The 27672-nt window shown below is 30.0% G+C and overlaps 4 protein-coding genes across 4 annotated transcripts; 2 read left to right on the plus strand and 2 right to left on the minus strand.

Annotated features, from left to right (window-relative positions):
• The first annotated feature begins 610 nt into the window (after nucleotides 1-610).
• gt (transcription factor giant) lies at nucleotides 611-1826 on the plus strand. The gene has a single exon (XM_011500854.1). The coding sequence runs from the start codon at nucleotides 688-690 to the stop codon at nucleotides 1762-1764; it is 1077 nt and encodes a 358-aa protein (XP_011499156.1). The 5' UTR covers nucleotides 611-687; the 3' UTR covers nucleotides 1765-1826.
• A 119-nt stretch (nucleotides 1827-1945) lies between these two features.
• l(2)k10201 (zinc finger protein 511 lethal (2) k10201) lies at nucleotides 1946-3012 on the minus strand. Its single transcript, XM_011500855.1, has 3 exons — nucleotides 2822-3012; nucleotides 2543-2738; nucleotides 1946-2450 (listed from the first exon to the last, which is right to left on the minus strand). Exons 1-3 carry the CDS (start codon nucleotides 2968-2970, stop codon nucleotides 2001-2003), a joined length of 795 nt encoding a protein of 264 aa, XP_011499157.1. The 5' UTR covers nucleotides 2971-3012; the 3' UTR covers nucleotides 1946-2000.
• Nucleotides 3013-3450: 438 nt separating this feature from the next.
• LOC105363351 (uncharacterized) lies at nucleotides 3451-9608 on the minus strand. Its single transcript, XM_011501018.1, has 4 exons — nucleotides 6886-9608; nucleotides 4778-4794; nucleotides 4144-4712; nucleotides 3451-3569 (listed from the first exon to the last, which is right to left on the minus strand). Exons 1-3 carry the CDS (start codon nucleotides 9550-9552, stop codon nucleotides 4172-4174), a joined length of 3225 nt encoding a protein of 1074 aa, XP_011499320.1. The 5' UTR covers nucleotides 9553-9608; the 3' UTR covers nucleotides 3451-3569; nucleotides 4144-4171.
• A 7550-nt stretch (nucleotides 9609-17158) lies between these two features.
• LOC105363224 (holotricin-3) lies at nucleotides 17159-19786 on the plus strand. The gene is made up of 2 exons (XM_011500856.1): nucleotides 17159-17383; nucleotides 19319-19786. Exons 1-2 carry the CDS (start codon nucleotides 17196-17198, stop codon nucleotides 19521-19523), a joined length of 393 nt encoding a protein of 130 aa, XP_011499158.1. The 5' UTR covers nucleotides 17159-17195; the 3' UTR covers nucleotides 19524-19786.
• The last annotated feature ends 7886 nt before the right edge of the window (nucleotides 19787-27672 follow it).

Here is a 27672-nt window from a genome sequence, read left to right on the forward strand (position 1 = left end):
TTGTCTATTGAAGATACAAAAGCCTTTTCTATCAAATTAACATTTACATTTTTATTTATAATTTTCAAAATATTCTTTCAATTATTAAATTTGCATTTACCATTTGGATACAATCTTTTGTCGATACATTGGAAACAGTACAAATTCAAATAATTTAATTATTTTCAAATGCTACATTCATTCTTTAACAAACTTTAATAAACGTAACACTGCTTTTTAATACCATTAATGGATTATTAAACAATGATTGAATTTTCATGCGAGTAAAGTATACAAGCAAAATATTTATCATCTAAACTTTTATTTTTTCATTGAAAAGACAACAGCGAATGGTTTTTGCATTATCAATTAATTAGGCAGTCCATTTAGTCTAAATTTGTCATAAAATTTTCAATTGGATACAAATAACTTCCTTAAGCCAACAAATAATAATAATTGTAATACTAAGATTAAAATAAATTCATTAAATTGTAACATTAGGGTATTATTGTTATAAATGCGATTTAATAAAGTTTTTATATATAGCATTACATTTTAAATAGAAAGTAGTATAAAGTTGTTTAAGCATTTACTAGAAATTATTTCTTTGATGAAATATAATCGCCTTTTATGTCGTAAGTATGTAATTGAAAAGCAAACCAAACAATTCTTTATATTTTTAGAGTTAATCAAAGTGAAGTCGTTGAAATGACAAAGTCATTTAAGAAGATATCGATGGAGTCTCTTCACGGGCTTGATTACACGAACACGATCGTTAAAAAACCGTTTTCTGAAGGCACTGAAACCCCTGTACTCGATCTTTCCTGCAAGAAGCTCGTATCACCTAGTCTCACGACAAATTACGTAAAGGAATCTATGGTGTCACCTCTTCGAGAAACGATTTACCTGGAAAGCCATCAAGAAACAAATAACAATGACAATAAACACGTTAACAATTATCAACATCATCGGTCGGTCGAAGAACAAGATGTAAAGCAGAGCCAACAAAATCAAACTCACCAATATCACCAAGAAGAGACGTCCAGCTTCTCATCATCCAACCATGAAAGGAAAAGTCCGTTTGAAAGTCGTACTTACGTGATGACACCACCATCCGAATCAGATTCACCAAAGAAAACCAAGTTTCATCCAATTTTCGAGCATACAAATCTTTCGGGAGGCGAGACTCGCGTTAATCCACCATACCCAATACTTCCCGTAAATCTTCCATCGCCAATGTCGTTAAGTGTACCATCGGTTCTCCCAGCATTATTGTCCCAAAGCAACTCACCAGTAGTGTCACAAATCCAAACGCCTACGTCTTCGACTACGCATGAAGCATCGCCGCAGACAAACAGTGCTCCCGACGATAGTAAAAAGGCACCGCGACCGTTTAAGGCATACCCAAAAGATCCACTTTCAATTACTTTAGGTCCAGACATGATGTTTGATCAGGAATTGAAAAAGGCATACTCAGACTTTCGAAATAGGATGCTCGATTCAGTAAAAAGGACTAACGAAGGTACAAATATTAAGATGCGTCGAATTAGTAAGAGTCCCATGTTGCCTACAAGTACTGTCGATGAAAAAGATGCAGCATATTGGGAGCGGAGAAGAAAAAATAACGAGGCTGCTAAAAGATCAAGGGATGCGAGGAGAGCAAAGGAAGATGAAATTGCTATTAGAGCTGCATTCCTTGAACAAGAATATATTCGATTAAAGTATGAAAATGCTGTTTTAAAAGATGAGAACACAAAGATAAAATGTATGTTATATGGTTGCTAGTATTTAAAGGCTACAGCTAAGGAATAATCGAATAACAATAAGATTTGTTAATAAATTGTATTATATAAAAAAATATTAATGGTAAATGTATAACAATAGTAGACATAATTTATAAATGTGATGTACTAAGCTGTAAATAATTAAATTATTTTTTATAAGAATAAAATTACCTTTTATGTAATATGTATACATTTTGAGCTTTTATCTCTTCGCTTAAATATAAAACAATTTATTAATTAAAGATTTGGTAGTGATTCACTCAGTTCCATTATACTTTCTGTTTCAAGAACATTCTTTTCTAGCTTCTGGTTTTGTGTCAATAGTTTAGCATACGATTTCTGTTGCACTTGTCTAGGAATAAACATTGTTGTAGATTTTAACGATACACTTGGTGTAGAGCTTGAATCATTTGTCTTAATATCCACCGGCCCTTTGGCATCCAAACATTGTTTTCCAAAAGCTTTAGATTTTGCATTTTTTCCGAAATGTATTTTTTTCAAATTTTTCTTCTTAGGAGTTACTTTTTCATCTACTTCCATCGCCGAATCACCTTTACCAGTCTCTTTTTTATATATAAATTCATCAAATCGATAGTTTTTTGGATATTTATGAACTTCTCTGCAGTGTTGCGTACGCTCTTGAGGTTTCATAAATTTTACATTGCATTCCGAAACATAACAACGATACTGAAAAAAATCGTTTAGATTATTTTTTGTAATTCATCTAGAAATGATTACAGGAAATATAATAACCTGCAAAAGAAATAAACTGTATTTACCATTGGCTGTTTTTCAGCTTGTAATTTAAAGAAATTATCGTGCATTTCTTGTATGTGCATTTCTAAGAGTTTTGCAGTTGGCTTCCACTTCTTGCATTGAAAACATACAAAATGGTGAGTATTATGATAATGTAATTCATAATCAAGCAGATTCTCAAAAGTAGCGTCACATGCATTGCACAGGAATTCTTTCATACTGTAAAACAAAAGTGTAACATTTTTAGGTTATTTTTATGACAGAAAATCAGAATCATTTGTAATTGCTTAAGCAAGTTTTACAATTTATGACAAAGTTCTTCTTCATCTTCGGCAATCACACCTTTGCGTTCGAACACTTTACAGGTCTTATAAGAGTTATCAAAAAATGGATCTTTCATAGGTCTCTGACCCACTCCTATCTTCTTGAGAAAATTTTCTATATCCTCCATTATCAATATTTTACCTTCTAATATTCTACTTATTATTACTTATATTGTTCTATTCTTATCATTTACAAACATTCTTTCGGTTCATTGAAAAACTAAGCTACAATAATACGTAAAAACTCTCCATTATTCTTTCTTTTAACAGATTCTTCGATATTTACATTTTTAACAACGAACGCACAGGCTGACATCGTATGTGGACGCACGACGCTTCGTTTTAGTTAAGAATTTTTACACCAGATGTCGCGAAGTTTGTATTACTTGGAAAAGATTCAAATGTGTTCCGACGCATTCGGTTATTTTATCATCAAGCAATTTGTCAAAAAATAACGCAAATATATTCGGTAAAGTTGAAAGAGAAAGAAAAACAAAAGGACGCAAATTAATATTGATATTTATTAGTTTATATTTATCGTAATAATTTTTGTAATTTATTCTTAATATAATCGTATACAAGAATTTTTTAATTTATTCACATAGCACCGCAACGACTTTACAGCAACACAAGTCTGCACAATGGTCTCGACGACGAATTGGCTAGTAAGATTGTCTCCCATTATTTATTTCAAGCAATTAATACGCATTACTCCTATTTGCTCTTCCTGTAACGAGAAAATGGAGTTACATTTTCTATCTCGCAATAATAATATGTTATTAAAATTTAATATAAATATAATAATCGATAACAATTAATGTAGAGCTTAAGTTATTTATTTGTAATGCAATTGTGCACGTTTTCATTAAATATTGGTTAATTACAAAGATTTTAAAGATTTTATCCATATAGATTAATATCGTTAATATTTTAATGTCATTAACTTCATAATTAACAATGACAATTGCGCGCGCGCGCGCGCGCGCGCGTGTGTGTGTGTGTTTACATGAGTGCTAAATATATATAGTGAAAGATCTTAAATATAAGTGCTTATTATAACATATGTTTTGTTTATTTCGATAAGAGACACCCGCATAATTTGACAATTTATCTGAAATAAAAATCAAAAGTGTATATTATATTTACAGGACTGTTTAATCGTGTTGTTGTAAATGTACATATTTCAAATTGATAGAAAACTGGTCTTAGTAATACTAAATAATTTAAAATATGACTTGGATTTAAAATGTGTAACATTAAAATTTGCATTTATAAATGTGTGGAATCAGTGAAATAAATACCCATAAAAATGCAGAGTTCGAATTATCTTCACAAATTACTGGATAACCGGAGGACTTGCGTGGAAGCTGTAGGATAAAGCCGCTTGAGATTTGATACTTTCACGGATTCTATTCTATTTCTATACTCCTTAATTTTTACATTTTCCGCCTCATTAAGTGGCTCATCTGTAAATTCATCGACTCTTTCGTTGTAATAATATGGCGTGGGTTCCGGTATTATCAGAATACCATCCTTTTCTACGTAGTTAGACGACTCCAAATTTGAACTGCTCTTGTTGTTTACAGGCGGGTAATTGTCATAATTTTTTTTCGTCTGAACTTTCACCACCTTTTGATTTTTTTGATTTCCTACGCTTTCAGGACGATGCCGGTTTTTCCACTCTTGGGGAGGTATTTTCGTTATGTAGCTTCCTTCTGGATGCGGCGTAAGAGTTTCCCCTGTCTGCGCAGGATTCGTCGGCGTTCCAGTTCCGTTCTCATAATTTACGGATCTCTCCATATCCGATTGTCTTTGCCTTCCTTGTTCGAAGTCATCTTTGGCTGATGGCGGAGGAAGAGTTGAGTCGTATCTGCTTAAATAGAACAAGGCCAGTTTAGAGAGGCGGAAATTAGCAGGTTATAGTTTAACTTTTACTTTTTTAGAATGGACGACTATAATTTACTTTACACGTATATTATTTTAGCTTCCGATTAATAATCACAATGAATTTTATTTCAGAAATTATAGGAGCAATTCGAAATGGTGAATGTTCACAACGTAATTCGAATAGGAAAAAAGTTAAAATTTTACATGGGGTAATTATCGTATAATGCAATAATGTATAAACTATTGCATAGGTTTTTATTACATGTAAGTATTATAATAATTTTTAATATTGCTTATACACTATTGTAATTTTAAAATCTAACAATTTTATTCGTTTGATAACAATTTATAATTAAAATGCAACAAGGAGAGTGTATTTCTTCTGCAGCTTGTAAACATTATAATAAAATTGGAATTTCATCTCAAAATATGTTGCTCCATTTTTAATATAATTTTTTAATATGCATCTAATTTAACATTTGAATTAGATTGTATTATTTTTTCTTATAGATTTAAAAAATTCAAATAATTATTTTCCCTCAAATTATATATAATTTTACGTTAAAATAAAGTGATGTATTAAACATAATTAATATATCTTTAATTTTTTTTACAAAAAAATTTTTAATTTTTAAACATCTAATTATCATTGGATTATATTATTTATGCAATTTGTACAACTTTTATTTAATAACCTTTTGTTAAATTCATTTTTCGAATATTCTTTATCGTAATTAGTTAGCAAATGTATTTTTTTATCAATGCAAATTTGTATTAAATTTTCTAAAAATATTATCAAGACCTTGTACTTTATTTTAATCATGATATGTAGAAATGACATGGGACTGATTTTATTTTTAATTAAATATCTTAATACAGTTACTTAATATAGAGGTTCTATTTTAAACGTAACACGTTTAAAACAATAATAATCACCGTATGGAAATATATTAGTTACTCGTTGGTAAAACCAATGCTTTATTTATTGAAATCTATTTGCATGTGTTTTAAAAGAATATTTTAAGTATGAATCTTTTAAATTACAAAAGAAGCTTACATATAAAATATGTTAATAAATAAATAAAAACAGAAAAATAATATGTATTATCAAATGTAAACTGTAATGTTTCCAGGTATAAATTATTAAAGGGTAAATGCATACGTTATGTTGCAATAATTAATGCTGTAAATGTTTGTAAAAAAATTGCATTAATTATTTTTTTTTTAGAAGTTTATATGCTAATTTGTAAGAAATAATCAATAATAAAATTTTCAAAAGAATTCCGAAACTTTTACTGTAGCTTACAAGGATATTAGAATGCAGCTTAGATTGACTAATTTCATTTAATTCTTGAATCTGTTTTCTAGATTATGTTTAAACTTTAATATATAAATTCATTTAGGAATGTTTATAGTTATGCGGAAGTAATTCTAAAGGTATATAAAAATATCTAATTAAAATATATGTTTATAAGAAGAATAATAGATTTGAAGTAGCCGATTACGGTACTTTTATTGAGCATGAAAAGTTGAATCCATAAGTATTAGGTATTCGAGGAAAAGTTCCAGGTATGCATTAGTTGCCTAGAATAGTGAAACGCCCAGAAATAGGTATTTATACCTAGAGCCTTAGCCTTTACTAAATAGGAATTAAACAATCGAGTTACAATATAATTAAACGAGGATTTATCCTATAATATTTTTATACAAATATATTCACATACAAATGCACTTATACACATGAATAGATTTAATAGTATCTAAATATATAAATTGCATAAAGAAACAAAATAAACATTTTCAGAATGGTTTTTAAAATACAGTGAAGTCTAAATCTTTAAAATATTATATAGAAAGTTTTTTTTTTATATTATTATTTAATTTTTTTTATTATTATTATTATTATTATTACATCCTCCTTGAATATTTGGATCAAAAGACTTTTTATTAATGTTTTTAAAAGTATTTGAAGAGTATTATTTTAAGTATAGTTCAAATATATTGCTAATAGTTATAAATTTTTCTAGTTGAACCTTATTTATAAGTTAAATATTATTTAATAAAGTCGAAGGTTACTTCGTATTTCATTAAAAACTACCATTTAGTGGTACTAGATTGTTTTTAAAGTTAAGAAAAATAAATACATACCTATTTTTAGACATTTGTTGCCTATTATTATTTACTCTAGTATTCTTAGAAGAATTTGTCGGGCGTCTTTGTCGCTTATTACGATTATCAATATTGTATCTAATATTTTCATTATCTCTTTGTAATAATTGAAAATTATTTGCAAAATTTTTGGCAGGCAGTAAATGTGCTTGATAACAATTAGATTTTGTTTTATCATAAGGAATTGCATAAACGGGTGATTGATTGTTTAATGTTTTGTATAAATTTGTTGTTGGCGTTGCATTAAAAATAACATCATTGCGGTCGGAATTGTCAAAAGCATAATCAAATGGAGCTGGCCATGCTCGGATTTCTTTACTCTCAGTCTCTTGTAATAATCTCTCTGTTGTTAATTTGACTCGCGACGTGGATTCTATTGGGCGAATAGTAGTTTGACGTTGATAGAGAGTGGTGTAGCTAGGAGTATTTGTGTATTTTCCTGTATCTTCGAATCGTGCAGTAATTGGTTGATTATAGGATGTTAATCTTGCTATGATACTTTGGTCGTAATCTACCGGTTCATGCTGATATTTGACCGTCGAATGGTAATTTGTCGGAACTTCTGAAATTCTTGAAGGCAATAAGCCAGTCGTCACCGATTTCCCATGATTTCTTGCCTCTTCAGATTGTCCATCGATTTTCTTAGTATTGCAATCACAGTTCATTATTTCGGGTTGAACCTTTGTCAAGCTCTTCTTGGATTCATTTGCACTCTTTTCTTGTTTGTGCTTCTTGGTTGATAATCCTTGCGAATAACTTTTTGCGCGATGTTCAATTTTGTCATGATTAATATCATATTCTTCGTATTTATTTTCCGGCAAGCCATACTCATTCTGAATTCGTTTAAAACCTTTTACTAGATCAATATGGTCATAGGGAATGCGCGAGCTTTCGTATTCACGAATTCTGTTAGGATCGTAGATTCCAGTCTCTGGATTTTTGAACATAGTGAAATAGCTGGATACGCGCTCATCTACTTTCCCATTTGGATTTTCCAAGCTTTCCCCATAACTATCACGTAATGTATGATCTGGCTGAGAATTTTCTTGATCATAATTGATGGGCACTGTAAAATAATACTTATTCGGTTCATTTTCTTGACGTTTTTTCTGTTCCTCACTATCGACGTAAACTTTATGATAATCCGAAGACGGTCCATTATTAGAACTTGTATATTTATCGTAATCTTGTGTTACGTATTTATCGGTAACTACTCTATTCTCCTTTGAAATATCGGTTGCCGTTTCCTCGTATCGAGTATAAATCGGTGGTGTATCGGAAACATTAGATTCTTCTTGATAATCGTCATTGTCATTCTCCTCACGATTACGATTGTAATTTTCTTTTTCAGATGATCCAGAATCATCTTCATTATTTTCATTATAATAAGGTTGTTTTTTGGAGATGATTTCATATCGAGCTCTCTTCTCTTCATTATGATCACTAATTTCCTTCTCCCTACTATTGTGGAAGTCATTATTTTCTTCGTCCAGCTCATGCTCGCGATTTCTGTTATTTTCCCTTTTAGAATTTTCTTCCGCTAAAGCCTCGGCATGTGCTTCTTGCTCGGCAGCCAACTTGTAGAGTTGCTCCTCGTGATTCTTCTTCCAGTCGGGCTCATTAACATACATGGTGTGCCTGAATTTTGTATTTGTTATTGGTACTTCTTCGGAAACCTCACTTGGATCATAAATTTCTTTATTCTCTACGCTATAGTTGACAATTTTTTTATTATTTTTATACTCCTTTTCGCTGTTTTTTTCATTCGGCTTTTCGTAACTGTCGTATTCGTAGTTTTTGTCCTTGGGTTCGTGATAAATTTCTTGTTTGTGCTCATATTCTTCACTATGTTGCGACTTGTCGTCCTCTTCCTCGTAGTCTCCTTGATTACCTTCAGTATTCCTATTGCTTTGGTACACCTTTTCCTGATCATTAGCGTATTCGTCTCGATAGTTATTCTGCAGGGATATAGGCAATTGCGGCTGCGATGGGAGCAGGCTCGGTGCTATCGGCAGGGGAATTTTCACGAAGAGCGGCTCGGGCAACGGCTGTTGGGATCGTGGATCTATTTTTGACTTTGGGGCAGATGCCGGCGGTGGTGCCGTAAGGCCCACTGATCCATTCCTGTGGAACAGCTGTTCATACTGAGCGAGGTGATTAACTAGATTGGAGGTGTTGACGTTATTGCCAAAGTTTAGAACTCCCGTGAACCGTAGAGTCTCTCGCTGTCGCGGGGGTAGAGTTGCGGTTGCGGAGGTGGCATTGGATTTCGCCGGGGCCATTGGCATCGGGGCCTTAGGTTGAAGCTTCATCGGCGACATTTGCGACATCGGAGCTGGATTGGCAAGACTCGCCACTTGGAGCGGTGTGACCGTATAGCCGAGCGCTTCCATGAACCCTTGAAGGAGAATACCTAGGGCACGCTTATCACGAGCTGCGTCCCCTGATTTATTAAGCAACAGCATCTGCTGTTCTATTAAATGGACCATTTTGTGGTCGTTTTCATTCGCGTTGTTCTTATGCATTGAGCTCTTGATCTTGCCATCGTACAGTTTGATGTTATTAATAACATCGGCTTCAATGATGGCAAGAACGCAAATAAGGCAGATTAAAGAAAAGAGTTTCATCGTTGCACGATTCTCGTAGTTACACATCGATATCCATGAGCAAATGAACTTTATTCTCGATATTTGTCACATTCTAAAATTCACTTTACAAGTTTATAAATTTTTACTTATGTCGATTCTTTTTCTTGACTTTTGTTGCCTTTTTTTACTTTTCTTATAAAACAAGCTTAAGATTATTATTTTAAATTATAATTATTTCCAGCAATATACGAGTTTTAAAAGAATTATAGCAATCAATAGTACAATTTGTATAATTATAATTATAATTAGATGAAATCACGGTATTCGAGTAAAATCAAATTCACGCCATTATCGAAGACATTATTTTATGTACAAAAATGCATGCATTTTTTGACATATCGATTTATGCATCAAAGCGATAAAAGTACGCACAACGAACTTTTAAAGGTGCCAAAAAAGAGAAAAAAGTTGCAGGGCGGATATGCCGAAGGATGTCGATTAAGTCTGAATTCTGCGCGCGAACTGCCGGTACTGCTCAACCTGTCTGACGTCGTGAAACAATAAGCCTCGCTAGTGGGGCTGATTTTGCATAATAACGGAAAGGACCGCTACGAGTTTCTCTTAAATTGCACGGGCCCACCTGTTGATTAGAGTCAAGTGAAGCGGTACGGCGGCGGCGGCGGCAATGGCAGCGGCGACGACGGCGGCGGTGGTGGTAGCGACCGCCGTACAAAAACTTAATAGTCCCGACGGCTACATTCTCTCCATTGGCGATAATGCGAATATAGATACAACGATAATCTTGGGCTCTTTAACAATCGAACAGATCATAAATTGTTAGTATTAATAAGAAGCTGGTAGCATATCAGGTGCCGTTGCTGATTTGCGTGTTGGCGAGAGCTTGTGCCACGAATTGTATATTGAATTGGCAAATGTGAGCGGCGTACGAATAATGAGAGCATGGAAAAAATTATGAAAAAACGAGCGAAACCACCAGAACGACCTAAATAAGTTAGTTCAATATGAATATAATCCGTGCTGTGCATTATAGATTTTCTCATAAATTTTACTACCAACGAGACTTTGCAATGTCTAAATCATGTCAGGTTTTTTTTTCTATGATTTTTTACACCTATAGTTTGCCAGTTATATGGATTTAAATCGTTGGCAATTATTAAGATATACAATTAAGCTTATGAATATATTCAATCAAAGTATGAAAACAATCGTTTTTATGTTCCATTATTCATTAGTCATCGTAAATCTCGACCTATCTTTGTTTCACTTACATTTACACTATTTACATAAGTTTATTTTAAACTTATTAGCTTTTATTTTTGATAAGTACATAGAATATCAATATATTGTAATTATTATTATTACCATCATCATCAACATTCACATTCGATTTTTAAAGGCAGAGGTAAATTATTTTTAGTTAAATATTCTTATTTTTTTTATCAACCTACAATTATAAATTTAAAAAAACATTAAAACTTTAAAATTAAAATATATATCTATTGTTAAAAACTGTACTGTAATACGGCTAGACCACTTCATTTTCCAGTTTTATAAATAACAGATTAATTGGGATTCGTATATTTTTTAATAACTAATAAAATTAACCTTATTACTTGTAAAAAGAATACAAATAGCTTTTGCACTAAATGTATTAATTTCTATTTAAGATTTCGTATAGTATTTTATATTTGAAAACAATAAAATTTTATTCATTTAAATTAAATATATAGGGCATAATGCAAGGATATTTTCATGTTTATATACAAGTTGATCGTTGAAATAATATTTTATTATACTATCGATAAAAATAACAATTAAAAAATATTACTACGACCAACGAGAGCATTAGAAGTTAAGTTTTAGTTTAAATGGCCAACTATTATTTTATTTTAATATGAAAAATTAAAGATTACTATTTATTATAAAGAATCGATGGAATAGAATTCTTTTTTATTTTTATGATATGAAATTAATTGAGATTTTATTCTCTTCATGTTATATTCTCTATGCAATTTATACATAATGTTTTTATTACAAAAATTGTTGGATCTCAACGATTGTTTACAAAGGATAATGAATTAAAATTAGGTATTAATATAAATTTTAATATAAAGAAAGCCTATCGCGTGAGATCACGTAAAAGTTTAAAATCTCAATTACAATTCATCAAACAATAACTTTACGATATTTTACAGATTATGTCTGAATATTTAATTAACTTATTATACATTAAATATGCGAATGAAAATACTGGTAAATGGAAAAATAAATGATAGAGAAATCGCCGGGACAGATGGTCGCTATTTTTTATTATACATTTTGTCTGCACGGCGTATTTTCTTGCGTGATCCATAGGATTTTTTCAAATTACACAATGTTTCATATTTACTATTTTTACGATAAATTTTAGCGTGACAAGCAACGCATTCAAATATATCTTAGAAATCTAAGACAGTACATTTACTTCTGAAAATTGCTTTCATCAATTTCGTTTCTATGAGTAATTTAATTAAATCGTTAAATTAATTTTTTTTATTGTTTTGTAGCATCAATATGCTAATATAAATTTTGTACTATTTAACATTTTTAGGATTAATATTTGTGTTATCCTAAGCTAACCATAGCACCGAATACGACTAATTACGGATTAGGAATCGAACTTGAAGCAACGAGTAGTTATAATAATAATAATTTCTCTTACTTACAAACTTCTTATTATTACGATTTTGCCGTAGGCTAAGGCTTAATCGGTATAATAATATACGCTCTTTTTCCATTATTCTTTCATTGCGATCGTAGAAATAAGGGAAAGCTTTTTCCCACACCTATTCCATAGCTGAGTGTTTGAGGTATCATCGTCGGCGGAAGCACAAAATATGTACAAATTACTGCACATACAAAGATGCGAGATTGATTAAACAAATAGAAAAAAATAATAAGAGGTTGGAACACAGAGTTCACGGACCGACTTCTGCAGTAATTAATGGCGATTACCTCGTAAATCAAACTGTGGTCTCGGGCTATTGGAGTGTCTAGAAAGGGAGAGCAGTAAACGGTAATCGAGCGCGAAGTTCGACCTTTTTTATTCCCATCATCATCCTGTCGCACCGTCATATTCAACTTTCAATTATTTGCACGAAGCTAGACTGTTCCATAGCTTCGTGGATCTTTTCTTCCCTTTGCAATGAACAGAGTTTGTGCGTGTCTAGCTCAGTTTGTGAAATTTTAACGGAAGTGTAAGGTTTGTCAGTATCATTATTTTTTTCATCTTTTTTTTAGTGCTGAAGCACTATAAGAAGCATTTATATCCGAAAATTTGAATCTTCTAAAATCTATGTTATCTCGTGTCAGATCGGCTGTATATAGCGACGAATTTATGTCGATGAAAGTATTTCTGGTATTGTATAATCCGCTGATGGACATGTCTCGATTAACTATTAAGCCCTCCCCTTAGACGTTAATAAATCAAGTTTTCTTTAACGGAAGCTATGGTTACAATGATTCGTTCCTGAATAAGCGTAATATCGAGACTGCTGTTTTTAAAGAATGATTATCAATCTTTCAGAAATCTCAATGATTAAAAAGTATAAGTCGAGCCTTTCTATTCATTGTACTCCGAAAGAATTGAAATTTACATGGTCTACTGTTAGTTAATATGTCATGTTACATAAATTAATCTTACATTTTAATCACAAAATACTTAGCCTTTCATGATAATATTTAAAAATGAGTAAATAAATATTTTAAAATAAATTATTAAATATTATTTATTTAATAATTAATACATTTATTTATCAATCATTTAAAAATATATATTTCCACGAAGTTATAACCTATTGTTATGATAATATTACCGTTATATTTGAGTATATTTCATTAATTATTAGAAGATAACATGAAATTATGAAGTTAGGTAGATAATAATAGTGTTTCGTACGATAGTACTATTAAGCAGTCAAAACGTCATAATGATAAATTTATAATATAATTTAAGCATATTTAAATACTTCTATAAACTATATTATATGTTACTGTTAATATAATAAACATAATACGTAATAAAATACTTAATAACCAAAGTAATATGAAAATATGATTATGGTATTATAGATTACAATGATCTTCTATTATTTTAAAATCAATATTTCTAAAAATGCGTGCATTACTGAGTCTATAAAGTGTATTTGGAATTGTACATTATTATGTCCGTTATTGCTTTTACTAGTACATCTATTTATTTTTAGTCAGTGAAAGTAGGTATTTATGATTTTATTGTTTCAATCGTCATTTTAATTTTTTAATCGAACGATTTATAATTTTTAATTCTTTATATTTTTATTTTTAAAATTAATTTTAATACCGGCTTCACTACTTTGTTTCAAAGACGCTAATTTCAAAAAAATATGTTAATAATTGTTGAATTTTTAATATCTTTTTTTACGAAGAAAACCACAAATTAACTAAGTTATAGTTCCTGTATTCAACTTTAATTGTTTTAATAGCGCAATAGAATTTTGTATCGATATGCCTAAAAATAATTGTATTGCATACATTCACTCGTTAATACATTGCATGAAAAAATTAAGATGTCCAAATTTTATTTTGTTAACCGCGAGATCAATTTTATATGAACGATTTCATTTAAAATAATTGAACACAGTCGTTTTAATTAATATTTCATGTGCAAATTGTAATCATATTTAATAAATGTAATCGAATTTTCATTTGATACATTTTTATTATTGGTAAATGGTTTATAAACGTGATTCTAAGAGCTTTTATACACAATTTATTTATTAAAAAAAATTCATAATTACACAAATTTGTAGATAAAAATAGTTCTATTGAGAAACGAACTTGGGAAGTTTGTATATTTTTGTAATATAAATTTTTTCTATAAATCGACATGCAAGGAAAATGATATAAAATTGTACTTTGCAAATTCTAATTTAAGAATATGCATTTCGATAAAGTTTCAATAGTATTAATATAATTTGAGACTTGGACATGTAAGATTTATATGTTTTAAAAATCTTCAATATTTTCAATTCTTTACACATAATTTAATGTGTGGAAAAATGGTGGACAAATAACTTTATGGAAAAAATTATTGAACAAATATTTACTTAGATTTAATACAAATTCAAATTTATATAAAGTATAAAAAGAGTAAATAATTTTGTTGTTGTAGAAAGAGTTCTAATAGTTCTTTTACAAATTATTTCTTAGATAAACATTTCTACTAATTATATATATATATATATATATATATATATTTTAAAGCTACTATTTTTTAGTTTGACTAATGTAAGATCAAAAATATCAAAAATTGTGTAGCACAGAAGAATTTATTAGAGAAATGAAAATTGAATTTATTAATTTGATGATGGAATAATATATATTGGAGAGAATCTAAGTTGTTTTCCTACTTTCGCATTGAAAAGGAGATCTTGTTTATACTTCAAATTAAAGCTTGTTGTTACTACTTTCAATTTTTTTTTTTTTTTTTTTTTTTTTTTTATTATTATTATAAAAACTCTTTAGAATGTTTAATGTCACCGAATTAGGAACTCGTTAAACAGTAATTATCTAAAAACGAAGGCCAATTAGAAAATGTTATATAGCATGAATGTTTACTATTCACATTATAAAACAGTGGTAGTAATTTCATTTTAAAAAAATACATTATATAGTTTGCAGATGCGTAAGGGTGACAATTTCTTTTGTGGTATAAAGTCTAGGATGTAAAATACAAATCATAATTAGTGCCACTTCATTATTATGACTTTTAGAATTTACAGTATTATAATATTGATTGTATTATAGATAATAAATGTAATCTATGTAATTCGGATAAACGTACGATCTAAGTATCGTCGATGGCTAATTGGAAATTAATTTGTTTTATTATCTATAATATATGTATGATTATATGTAATTTATACCCATTGACAAAACGCAAAAGTATGAACATTTAATTGAATGCATAAAATTCAAATGCTACCTCACAACGAGTATGAATTGATTTTACGTAGAAATATCATTTTTGATTTTTGTATAATATTGGTATTATTGTAATCCTAATGTGTATGTATAAACAAACGAAAAAAAAATGCAAAATTTATATTATAATTTGAACGATATAGTCCTTATGATATAGTTTTTAATTGTTATAAGTGAAGTACGCATAATGATATTTTAAAATGTTCTATTTTCTACTTTCAAATATCCTCGTTGTTCTTATTTAAATGTATAGAAAAAAAATCATTGTATATAGTAAGTTGCAATTCCGTCAATGTAATTTGCATCTGGCTTGATCCAATATTTATCCAATGAGATGTAATCAAGATATAAACAAGATAGAGCATATATTACGATGCTCGCTTAAAACGGCTAGTTAATAATGAAAATTATTGAATTGCAAAAGAGACCAGCCAGGGATGTCGTAACGAGCGAGATGGATGACATGCCAATAAATCCACTCCATTTCCGTGTTCGCTTTTTTCCACGAAGTGACGAGGGAACTAGAAAGTCAGGAAGAGCTCGGATTTTTCTGCCAACATGCAAATTAAATGTCCGCTAAAGAAATTAGCGAATATTTTATTCATTGAATTCTCGGTGCCTGACATATTATCAGATGAAGCTAACAAGTAATAGTGATAATCACGTAAACAATGAGGGGGGCGTACGTCAGTATCATAATAAGGCGATTCGACCGGTGGCTAATTTATTTTGCGATCCACTTGTTACCGCACAGTTCGATGCCCACTGATTTCTCCGCGCAAGCCAGGATAATATATATATATATATATATTGTTCCCGTTTTTAGTATCTCTTTTCACTTAACTATTCTTACCAATTTATGGCCCATGTGGAGCATTGAGAACGTGTTTATCGTTACGCGATCGTAACTTTTTGTATGTAATCAAAGGCTGGTCGATGAGTATGCTGTTGCTTTTTTTTCTTCTTTTTTTCTAAGCTGGCTATACCTTAAGAGCAAGACGAGTTCCATTTTTCATTGCAGTTTAAAATCCGCAGCTAGTTTTCAGCAGGTAGCAACAACGCTTCAGATGCAGTATGTCGTTTGCAATTCGGTTATGGGAGTGGCTGAGAGACCAAGTTGTTACATCCGGGCATGTGTGCTTTAATGTTGCTAAGTCGGGAACTGGCTATAATGATATATATAAACGAGTTAGTCGGAGAAGTTAGTATAAAAGTATAGCACACGTCTGGCAAATCTATCAGTTGCATTGGTCTCGTTTAATAATAAAATGAAGTTGCTGGTAAGCCGAGTTTGTCGCAAATAAAGAAAATAAATATCTCAGGGGCTATTTGCTATTTTATATTCAGCTTATTAAGATAATTCGATTTGAGGGGATAATTAGTTACATACACGGAGTAAAGTTTATTATGACATTTTATTAGATTTGATAGCGCATGTTTAATCATTCTTACATACTATCATTATCATTTCATGAATATTCTTTCATTTTAAATGCAATTTAATGAAATAACAAAAGTCTTTTCATACCACTCATTTTGTATTCATTACTTTCATTACTCTTCATATATTATTGTTTTAATACGCGCCGATGATATGCCCTTTTCAATTGAAACCGCGATTATTTATTGGACGCGCTTTTCAGATAATTTTTTCAGTGGTTGGTTTAGCCGTGGGTCAGGCTGTCATGTCAAAATCAGTCGAGGTAAACGATCTTCGCGGCGAGCAGAGTGTATTACAAGAAAATCTTGAAAGTGAAGAAACAATCGACGAAAGAAAACTTGACAAGAGAAGCTATGGTTGGAGTCCTTGGGTTTGGCCATCATATGGTCATGGTATTGGTCTCAGTATTGGTCATGGCCATGGTTGGCCTTCGTAAGTTTATTTCTTTAATTTAAAAGTAATTTTATTTAATTGCAATCGTTGGCGAATGTAACATTGGTTTTATTTTCATATTGCTATTATTGAAATTTGAACTATATAAAATAGTATTAATTATAATACGATTAATAATCACTGAATTTATATTAATTTTTATTAGTACTTTTTTTTTGAAGATAAAGACATTTTTGAAAAATTATTTTTTTACGCTTAATTTACGGTTAAAAAATTGTTAGACGGCTAATATGAATTAGTTTACGGTTGACAACAAAAAAATGATTGGTTAAGAAATTGTACAGTTCAAAAATAAACAATAAAGTTTTTTTTACTTATTATTTGTATATTTTCTTTTCAAAATAGTTTTAATCTAATTATAGTTGTACCGTAGTCGTTTAATATTAAGTTTATATAAAAATAGTATTTCATCGTATTAGATTATATTTAAAATTTATATTACAGAATCTATGATCATGTTAATAATTAAATAATTATTATTCCATACTATATTTGTAGTAATTCATTTAAAATCTGAAAAAATTATCAAAAATAATTTTTTTTTTTTTTTTTTTTTTTTTTTTTATATTTAAAATAATTTTTTTTTTTTTTTTTTTTTTTTTGTTGACATTTAATATGTGAATGTAATGGAATTTAATTATTGTAAAAATAAATATTTCTTATAAGCGATGTATAATCGATTAGTTTAGCCATCAAATTTAAAAATAAATATAACGTGTTTATTTTAAATATTAGTCTCATGTGTAGTTAGTTACATGGATAATACATTCATTTTTTTTTCTTTTCCGACAGAATTTTACATTAATTTAATTTCAATGAGGCCTTACAAATAATAATTATTTTTGTATTTATTGATTGCAAACATTTTCCAAAATAAGCTAAAAATAGTTACGTTTATGACAAAATCTAAAGTTTTCTTTCCATTCTTTCAAATTGTTAGTATTTATGTGAAATGTTATATATATATATATAATTTTTATTATGTTATTCTGCATTTTTATACATTTATCAATTATTTGTTTGCTTATAATGTGCACAAAATTGAAAATACTCTTGTGGCTTTAAATTAATGTCTTTGAGTTTAGTTTAGGCTTTGAGTTCTTTACAGTCTTTGTGTTTTTTTTTCTCCGAAGCAATCGACTGACTAATTGTGTAACGAGACGAGAACATTCATATTATATTATTGAATAAGAAATTTTATTTTAATCGAAGTAGAAATTTAGATTTTTGCTAAAAATATCATTTTTTTTTTAACTGAGATAAGTGGAATATTTCATGTGAATAATCAAAATTTTACTGTGTTTTTACAACAGATAGTTGCTTTTTAAAAGATTGTATCTGTAAATTGTTGATACATAGAATTATTTATTAGATTATAAAAGTTAAATTTTGAATTAGCTCATTTGATTCTTAATGATCATTTTGAATATATCGTTTTACAATATATGCATTATATTGAAATGTAATGACAAGCTCATAATACTTATAAGAAAATACATCTGTTAGAAGTTTTCGTATTTTTACGCAATACCGAGGTATCCATTTCATTATATTAAGAATAATCGAATATCGGCAGAATACAATCTCATTGCTTTATCTTATTGTTGTAAATGTTGTTTCCATCAATAAATTGTCAATGATACAATTGTCAATTATTTAAACGTTATCTATATGGTTGAATATGATTACGATCGAGATTATTATGATTATTAATTTAGTGTGGCATAGTTGGTCGCGCAATAAAATAATCCCAGCGAAATGTCGGGGATAGTCATTCGAGCTTAAATGTTGCCGTTTAAATTGACATTGAGCCTCGATGTCAATGGCTAAAAAATAGCACAGATCTTGCAATTAGTGCATTATCTTAAAGGGAGTAATGAGCTTGGGATGGTTAAACGATTAAAATGTGTGTAGCCACGGCTGGTCGGCGGGACATGGGCTAAGCGGTTGGAGCGCCGGTCACGGTCTACACAGTGGCTGGACTCTGGGACACGGGTTGGGCGGCTGGAATTCAGGTCACGGGTTGCATGGTGGTTGGAGTCTGGGCTGGCCTCTTTATTACGGCGGACACGGGGGATGGCATTCTAGTGGACACGAAGGCTGGCATAGCAAGTGGTGAGTGGTCGGTGAAGCGCAAGGAACGCGTCAACGAGAAGGTGAACGAGCCGCTGCAGCCGCGAGTCAAATCGATTGTCGTCTGGACCTCGGCAAAGCGCAGATTTCCGATCGTCCCTTCGCCATACCTTTGTTACACCTTTTCTCATTGTCTTTCCTCTCATCTTAGGTATTGTACCGAGTAGCTTTCATGAGTTAATTTACGGCGCTCGGACAACGATGTAACATTACATATTCAACCACACATATGCATATACATATATATATATATATATATATATATATATATATATATGTATATATATGTATGTATATATATATATGCACGTGGGCGCATGTGTGTGCGTGCATGTGCGTACGCGCCTGCTAATGTTAACGATTTATCAAACATTTAATAAAGCCTAATTGGTGATTTACTATGATTTCCTGACTTTATTTTCATAAATCATTTCTTTTTTCCTTATTTCTTTTTATTTCTTTTTATTAGTCAGAATACAGTCTCTTTAAAGTTTAGCGAAAATATATCGAGGCCATTATGAAATTGATGCAATTTTTATGGCACAACTTAAAGAAATCCACTAGTCGTTAAAAACCATTTCAATTTGAATTTAAATGTAAATATTGTTCATCGAGTACAAAAGTTATTATTGCATAAAATTACGTTGCTGCTATGGGCAATTTCTACTATTTATACCAAATCTCAATAGTTATTCACGTAATAAATATTTCTTTGTTTAAACAATAATAAACTATTAAAATCATTACAGAATAATTATTAAAAATATTCTCATAATCTTATATGAAGTAGTTATTTTAATTTTTCAAAAGCAGATTGATCGTATTTAAGAAATATATCTTTCAATTTGTGTCTTCGAAAGAAATTTCTACAAATTATTTATTATACAATTGCATTTCTGAATTTGGAATAATCCAGAGTTTGATATTATTAACAGTTGGTTCTCTTGTTGTCAACTATATGTTAACATTATGCTGAATTTATGACGGATGCCACATTATCATTGTTGCTGTGACCTCAATTTGTCTAAATTATAGGTTAGGGTCACATTTTTACAAAACAGCTATTAAATTTTATTTTCATTTGGTTTAAGACAAGTTTCCATACTTTGTTTATATTAAAAAGCATTTCAAGAATTGGCATGTGAAACAATTAACATTCATTATTAATACATTAACACATTTTAAAAGAAGGTTTTAATTGTTTTATTACACATTTTATTTATATGCATAATTTTAATATATTCTAATTCAAATCGGCAAACATTAAAATAGTTTTATTTATATTAAGGTAAACTATTGAACTATTAAACTATTGTATTTAAGCATCATTAATAGATTGATCGTAATAATTATAGACATTATTTATCTGAAAAATAGGATTTTAGTTTTCTTAAATAAAAAGTTTAATTTTTTAATTCTGTTATAGTTAATAATTTCAAAAATATATTCCGTAATATCAGATTACATAATTATTTTCAATTTTAGATTTTGTACATTCTAATCAATTCTACTTCGAAAATATCATTTTTGTAAAATAACAGTATATAAAGCCATTTGGGTATAATATATATTATATAAATTTGTATTACATGCAATGTAAATTTATTGTTTATAAATAATGTTTAAACGACTTAAATATATTTCTGCAACAAATATATTTCTTATTTCAAACACGACAAGTAAATTAATATTTATGGTATATAATAAAATAGTATAACAATAAAGTGTTACATTTAATAATACATTAATTAGGACTTTTAAATACATTTGAGTGTTCTTTTGAATGAAATATTTTTTTTATAATCTTATATTCAATAATTGGCTTAGTCTTTTTATAAACGGATAACAAGGTATTTTAAGATTATTACAGTATTTAATACAAAAATACAATATAGTTTTACCTAGAAAATTGTTTGGTTCCAAGAAATATTACGTGGTAGTTGGTAATATTGCAAAATCTCATGTTTCGAATATTAACAATTAATTGTCAATTAATCAAGTCTTTTACTTTTAGCCATTCTTAATAATATTATACAATGATGGTTTAATCTATTTATCGCTTTAAAGATAATTACAAAATAAGATTTAGTGATATCTATATATATATATATATATATATATATATATATATATATTTTGTTTTTTTATTCAATGTTAAATATTTAACATTTTTTTTTTGTTCCATAAATATCATACATACCTATGTGCGCATTAATGCAGCACAATTTTCAAAATACATAAACATTATGTTTTATTCGTTTTATAATGCATTGTCTTTAGTTGGAGCATGGCATATAGTAAGCTATTAATATAGTACTTCGAATTATATAAAATTCTTGATAATATACAGGTTCCGAGAATTAGGAAGACATAAAGTAATATTGAAAATACATTTATAGGTACATTTATCGTAGGAATAGTCCCGATAATGACCAAGTTAAATTTACTAGTAAATATCGAATGCTAAAGTATATAGTCTTAGGAAGTCCTTGATATTAACAAATGAGAAATTTATATATTTGTATCTTACAGGATTATCATAATGAATATTTTTTAACCTTCTTATCATATTCATATTTTTTTATCGCAATATGACGTAATAGTATAAAAAAAGAGTATCTACTCCTTTTTTTTTCATTTTCATAATATAAAATTAATGTTTGTTAATTATACTTAACATTAAAATTTTAAGTAAAATTTCCAATTTTGATTCTATAGTTTAGTAAATAATAAGCCTCACTTTAAAAATGCTCCTTATCTATTGGTTTCATTCATAAGATTGTTTTCTAATCAGTAATTTATGAATATATTTTGTCTGCTGAGAATTCTAATTCCAAATTCACAATATCTTGTTATTTTTGTGTCGACATCTATCGGATTTTCTATAGGGCTCTTTTGTACCTGCCCTGTCTGTAAAATCATTCGATCATTCATTCGACTTTTCTACTTCGATACTTTGACGTCAGGTGGCCATGATTTAGTTGTTCTGATGGGCGTGGCGCGTGTGTTTAGTTGAAATTGTCATATTTCGCACTGCTGGAAACAAAGGGAGTTCTGCATTATCGATATTACGGGTAGCTAATGCGATAGGTGTCCTATAGAGGGAGTTTTTTCCGGTCGAAAATTTTGGACTCATTCGAAGGCAATATTGTAAAATAATGGTTTTATATATTTATTATTATCGTTAATGGATATGGGTAATTATAATGAATTCATCTAATGAAGCAAACAGTAAATGCATGATTGTAAGATATTCAAGATCATAATATACTCATGCAATTAGTAGATTTCTAGAAGTGCCAATTAATTTAACATTAATTTAATATTGTAGCGTGGGATGAAAAATGAATGAAATAGAAATATTTTTACTTAGTTTTATTTATGTAGAAAAGGCTGATTAAAATGATTAATTATAATAGTAATTTTAGACAATTAATTTGAAAGTCATAGAACTTCAATTAATTATATAATCACACATGTACCTAATACTTTAATATTTATCAAAAAATTAACTATATATATACATATTTTAAATTAAAAATAACAATTTATTAATTGCTCAATATTTTAAGTTTCAACTTACTTGAATACTGCTAATTTTATTAAAAAATACGAAAAGGAATTACGCAGATTACAATATTTCAGTTATTTTTTTTTTTACATACTATTTAAGACCTTTTTCAGGTATATATAATTAGAATGTTTGTCATGAAAAAAAACTGCAACTGTCAAATAATTCGATTACAACTGAAATTGATAATATGCTTCAAACGCAATATTGTAGATACAAATCATTAAAGCTTACAAAATTGATATAAAAGAAGATGAAAAGAAAGTAACTAATGCTTGAGTTTGATTTAAGATTCATTAAATTAGAATTAGTAAATGTCGTATTAATATTAGTAAATGTCGAATTAGTATTAGTATTAGTAAATGATAGTAATAGATTGAGTTATATATGAAAAATTCAGCATCCCATAATATGTGGCAGTTAGTTGTAATAGTTTATAATCCAAATACTTATACTTGAGTTTATAATCCAAATCGATTTAAAATAGAAACTTTCTGTACAATTGAACATTTTTATTCAAGTTTTATTTTACAGTTATTCGAATATAATACATTACCAGAAATAATTATTCAAAGTTAATTTATGTATAAATAAATAAATAAATAAACAAATATTTATATATATATATATATATATATATATATATATATATCTATATATGTTGAAATGATCAACAGTTTATCAAGTATCAGAATATAAAAATGAAGTTATAATTAAAATTTGGGGGATCGATGACTTGAGAGAATTTGATTATCATTAATTTTATCGGTAATACTAAATTTGAATTTGTTCATGTTTGGAGAGACGATGACATAAATGCGAGTGAAAATGGAATTTTAATGATCCGCAAGCTTATCGACACGATTTCGCACGTCGTTCGCTTGAATCACCATAGCCCACAGCTTAGTCTTTCATCTCGCTCTAGATGTCAAAACAAAATGATTAGTTTCATTGAAAAGTGGACATTAATGTAAATAAAGTGGCCAGACTTTGAGGGGTGAACAGCCCAGCCCTTAGAGATGAGCGGGTTGGCTGACACCTTTGCGGTTCGACTGGACACTGTAGGGGTCAGCATCCCCTCGAATTCGTTTCTCTCACCTGGACCAGTTCCGCGGCACACGAGGCGGAAAAAGGGATAATGGGGAGAGGATGATGTCGTGGCACGCGCGTAATAGCTGACAGGTTTTTCTCTCCCTGCGGCCTCAACTCCTCGTTGTCCTTCATCCTTATGTCCCGGTTCGGGATCCCGATCACTGACCCTCGTGATCTCGCGCTTCTTGTCTTTTCTCGTTCCCAATTGACGTGGCGCGAGCTCTAAATCAGGTGAAAACTGGTCCAGTAAGCAGCGGTTGTTGGCGTGATTCTGGAGGCGAAAACTAGATCAGCGTCCACAGGTGCATTCGAGGATGAGTACGACCAGTTTACTAATACCCTTGCGCACCTGGCACCATTTATTCCTCTGTATTCCTGTTAATAATTAAAGTTCATTCAACATGTAGTTTGTTTAGTATAGAGTGTAATGGAATTTTTAAAAAATGTACCATTAAATTATTAAATACAGCATAAATTGTCGCATTGAAGCTTTTATAAAATAAATTTTGAATTATATAATTATCGTCTAATTAAAAATCTCCGTACAAAGCTTAGGTCATAAACTGTCCATCGAGAAGTATACTTTTATATAAAATTGAGAACAAATGCTCGAACAATACTTTGTCTTAATCTTATGCAATAAGGAAAAGAATACTTATATATATATATATATATATATATATATATATATGTATTTAAATGAAGGAAAATTGATCAATATTTCAAATACTTTATTATTATTTACGTTGTATATATTTTCCGATTATTAGAAGTAATTTAATTCAATTTATGTAAAATGCATTATAGTAATATTGGAAATGTTTATTATATTATATATATACCTTCAAGATAATAATATCTTTAATTGTAAAATCAACTTATGCGGATGATACATTTTTTATTACGAACTTTACAAAACAAAGTTTCTGAATGGTAATAGATGTTTCAAAGCAGAGGCTGTTTGAAGTGTTTGTATGGCGGATTGGGTAAAAGTAACGTTTACGCAATGTGTGGCAAGACTTTCGGGGAGAATGATAAATTAAAAAACTAAAGGAGTAGAGGGAGCAGTGCCAATAGACGAAAAAATACAAGACTAGAAGGAAAGGCCATGCGCAGGGAGAAGAAGGTGAATGACAAAGGAGAGTTCAAACACTCGATCAAAGGGATGAAAAAACAATGGAGGTTGACGTGCGTGTCACGCGAGACGCCGAAACCAACCCACATTGGCCACTTCTTTCAGCCGTCTGTCATTCGTTCGGCCACTGCATCGAGGACATTTTCTTTCAAAAGAGGATATTCGCTTCCTACCGAGTAGCACACGAGCTCATTGTGCTCCGAGTTTTTCAAGCTCTCTCGTCGTTTCGCTCTATTGTACATGTCACGCGATTAGCCTTTAGAAGTAATTATCAATTGTGCGCCAGACATTTGCGTTTGTTTGTCTTCGTAAAGTCGGTTATTACATTCACCTTTGCTGATTGTCGTTTTTATTTCTATTCAAATTAATCGGTATTGTTTCTGTTTAAGGGATTATTAATATTCCCTAATGTTGTATTCCAGTTGAATATTAAAAATCGACTGTTATTAAAGTACTTTTTAATCATCGTGTTATAACATTATTAAGCGCCTTGTATTAATTCATCAAAAAGTCTGATAGGAAACGTATTCTATATTTTTATATTAATGTAAGTATACTCGTACGCTTGTATTTACACCAAAAGTATATCCTATATTGTATGACGTACTTATACGTACTTATTTGAAGCTTTGTCGCCATTGCAGGTAAAAGCCTTGGTAGTTACTAGCGCAAGTACTCGGATTAGCTTAGTAGTTGACAAAGTCTAAACTAACATCAACAATATTTACGTCTTATCATTAAATGCGTGAAATCAATAGCGAATGCGTATTCGTGTATGTATGAACCGTAAATCGAAATGTTAAACTGGCCTCTGCGGAAAGTGAATATAAAAATTTGAAAGTTCGACTTATGTAGGGTAATTTCTTTCGTGATTATATAGAGCTTTTATAATTAATTATTTTACAGTTAACGCCGCATTTAATAGAAATCGATTGTATTATAAGAAATATTTACATACAATATCTTCTTGCGTAATATTTAGTTCAAATTAATTAAATAGAAACTTTATGATTTCTCCAACGATTCAGTAGCAGAAGCTGTTTCGTAATGATAATTTTTATATTTGTAAATATATTTTCAACCGTGTACGTTCGTTCGTTCCTTTCTTTTTTCAATCCAATTATTATACACCTGGACATTCTTATAATAACATTAATGCTGCCGTACAGCTTATCATTCAATTAATAAAATCAATTTATAATAACCTAAATTGCATTACAAGCTAATGTAGGCCACCCCCTTATGTATAAATAAGACTTAGTGTAGCTTAATAATTATTTTAATCGTAACATGTATAATATGCCAGACAATAAAATTGTACGCTATAAAGTAGAAAATTGCCTTTGTTTACAAATGTTAAAACACGAAGTTCAAGTTCAATCGAACAAGTAGATTGTATATGAACATTTATTGACAATAAAGTTTAATTATCGATGGCATCTAGTTAAACATCAGACCTAATAACCGTTTTATGTTTCCGCAGTAGCTCGCACGGTGAGGTCGGGAGCCTCGAAGTCAGTTGTAAGGTCGTGGAGTCGGGGAGCTTGTGAATACTGTCGCATGTTTCGCGGCGTGAGAATTTGTCATACAGTACGTACGACGTATCTCGTTCGCTCGTTTATCCAAGCGCCGAAGTCATTACCGCGTGCCCTATTCGTGCGAACTTAACGTTATAATGTATTATGCTTATCAATCCTTGAACGGAGCTTTGCAGGTCGATAATTTTGTAGACCAAGCGTTAGTAAAGTTGCAATTCCCTTTATTACAGCTGCTGCTGCTTCTTCTATTTCTATTTTTTCTTTCATTTTTCTCCTTTTTTTATTACGGTTCATATGCGCTTTTATGTAGTTGATGTGTGTATATGAAGCGAGTTTGCGATAATCGAGAATAGGACTTTTTTCTTTAATGTACCCCCCTCGCCCTTTGTTTTTCTTCTCACGGTTGTTTCTTTTGGAGCTTCGACAAAAGTACCTAAAGAATGGAGTTTCTACAAGCTCGGATAGCTCCTCTTCTCAAGTTGTTCCCATGAAACGTGAGTTTCTCCAACAACGCTGAGATAGAGAGATAGAGAGATAACGAGAGATAGAGAGAGAGAGAGAGAGAGAGAGAGAGAGAGAACATAAAGAAATTATGGGATAAAGTAATTTCCATACGAGTGCTATATTTAAGGACTGTGCCTTTTCAATAATTAGCTCGAGCTTCAGCGAATTCGCGTATAGTTTTGTTAATTAACGTCCTTAGAGCTCTTATAGAAATGAGTTAAATTCCAAGTCCTGGATCGCGTCGATAACTGTCCACTGCTCGATCTCTCGGCCGAGAGTAGCTTTTTACGTTTAT

Source organism: Ceratosolen solmsi, unplaced genomic scaffold (assembly GCF_000503995.2).
Source record: "Ceratosolen solmsi marchali unplaced genomic scaffold, CerSol_1.0 scaffold27, whole genome shotgun sequence".
NCBI lineage: Eukaryota > Metazoa > Arthropoda > Insecta > Hymenoptera > Agaonidae > Ceratosolen > Ceratosolen solmsi.

Coding starts and splice junctions, on each gene's coding strand:
- LOC105363351 (XM_011501018.1), bottom strand. CDS start 9,552: ATGTGTAACTACGAGAATCGTGCAACGATGAAACTCTTTTCTTTAATC.
- LOC105363224 (XM_011500856.1), top strand. CDS start 17,196: ATGTCAAAATCAGTCGAGGTAAACGATCTTCGCGGCGAGCAGAGTGTA. Junction 17,384..19,318: donor CATGGCCATGGTTGGCCTTC/GTAAGTTTATTT, acceptor AAATGTGTGTAG/CCACGGCTGGTCGGCGGGAC.
- gt (XM_011500854.1), top strand. CDS start 688: ATGACAAAGTCATTTAAGAAGATATCGATGGAGTCTCTTCACGGGCTT.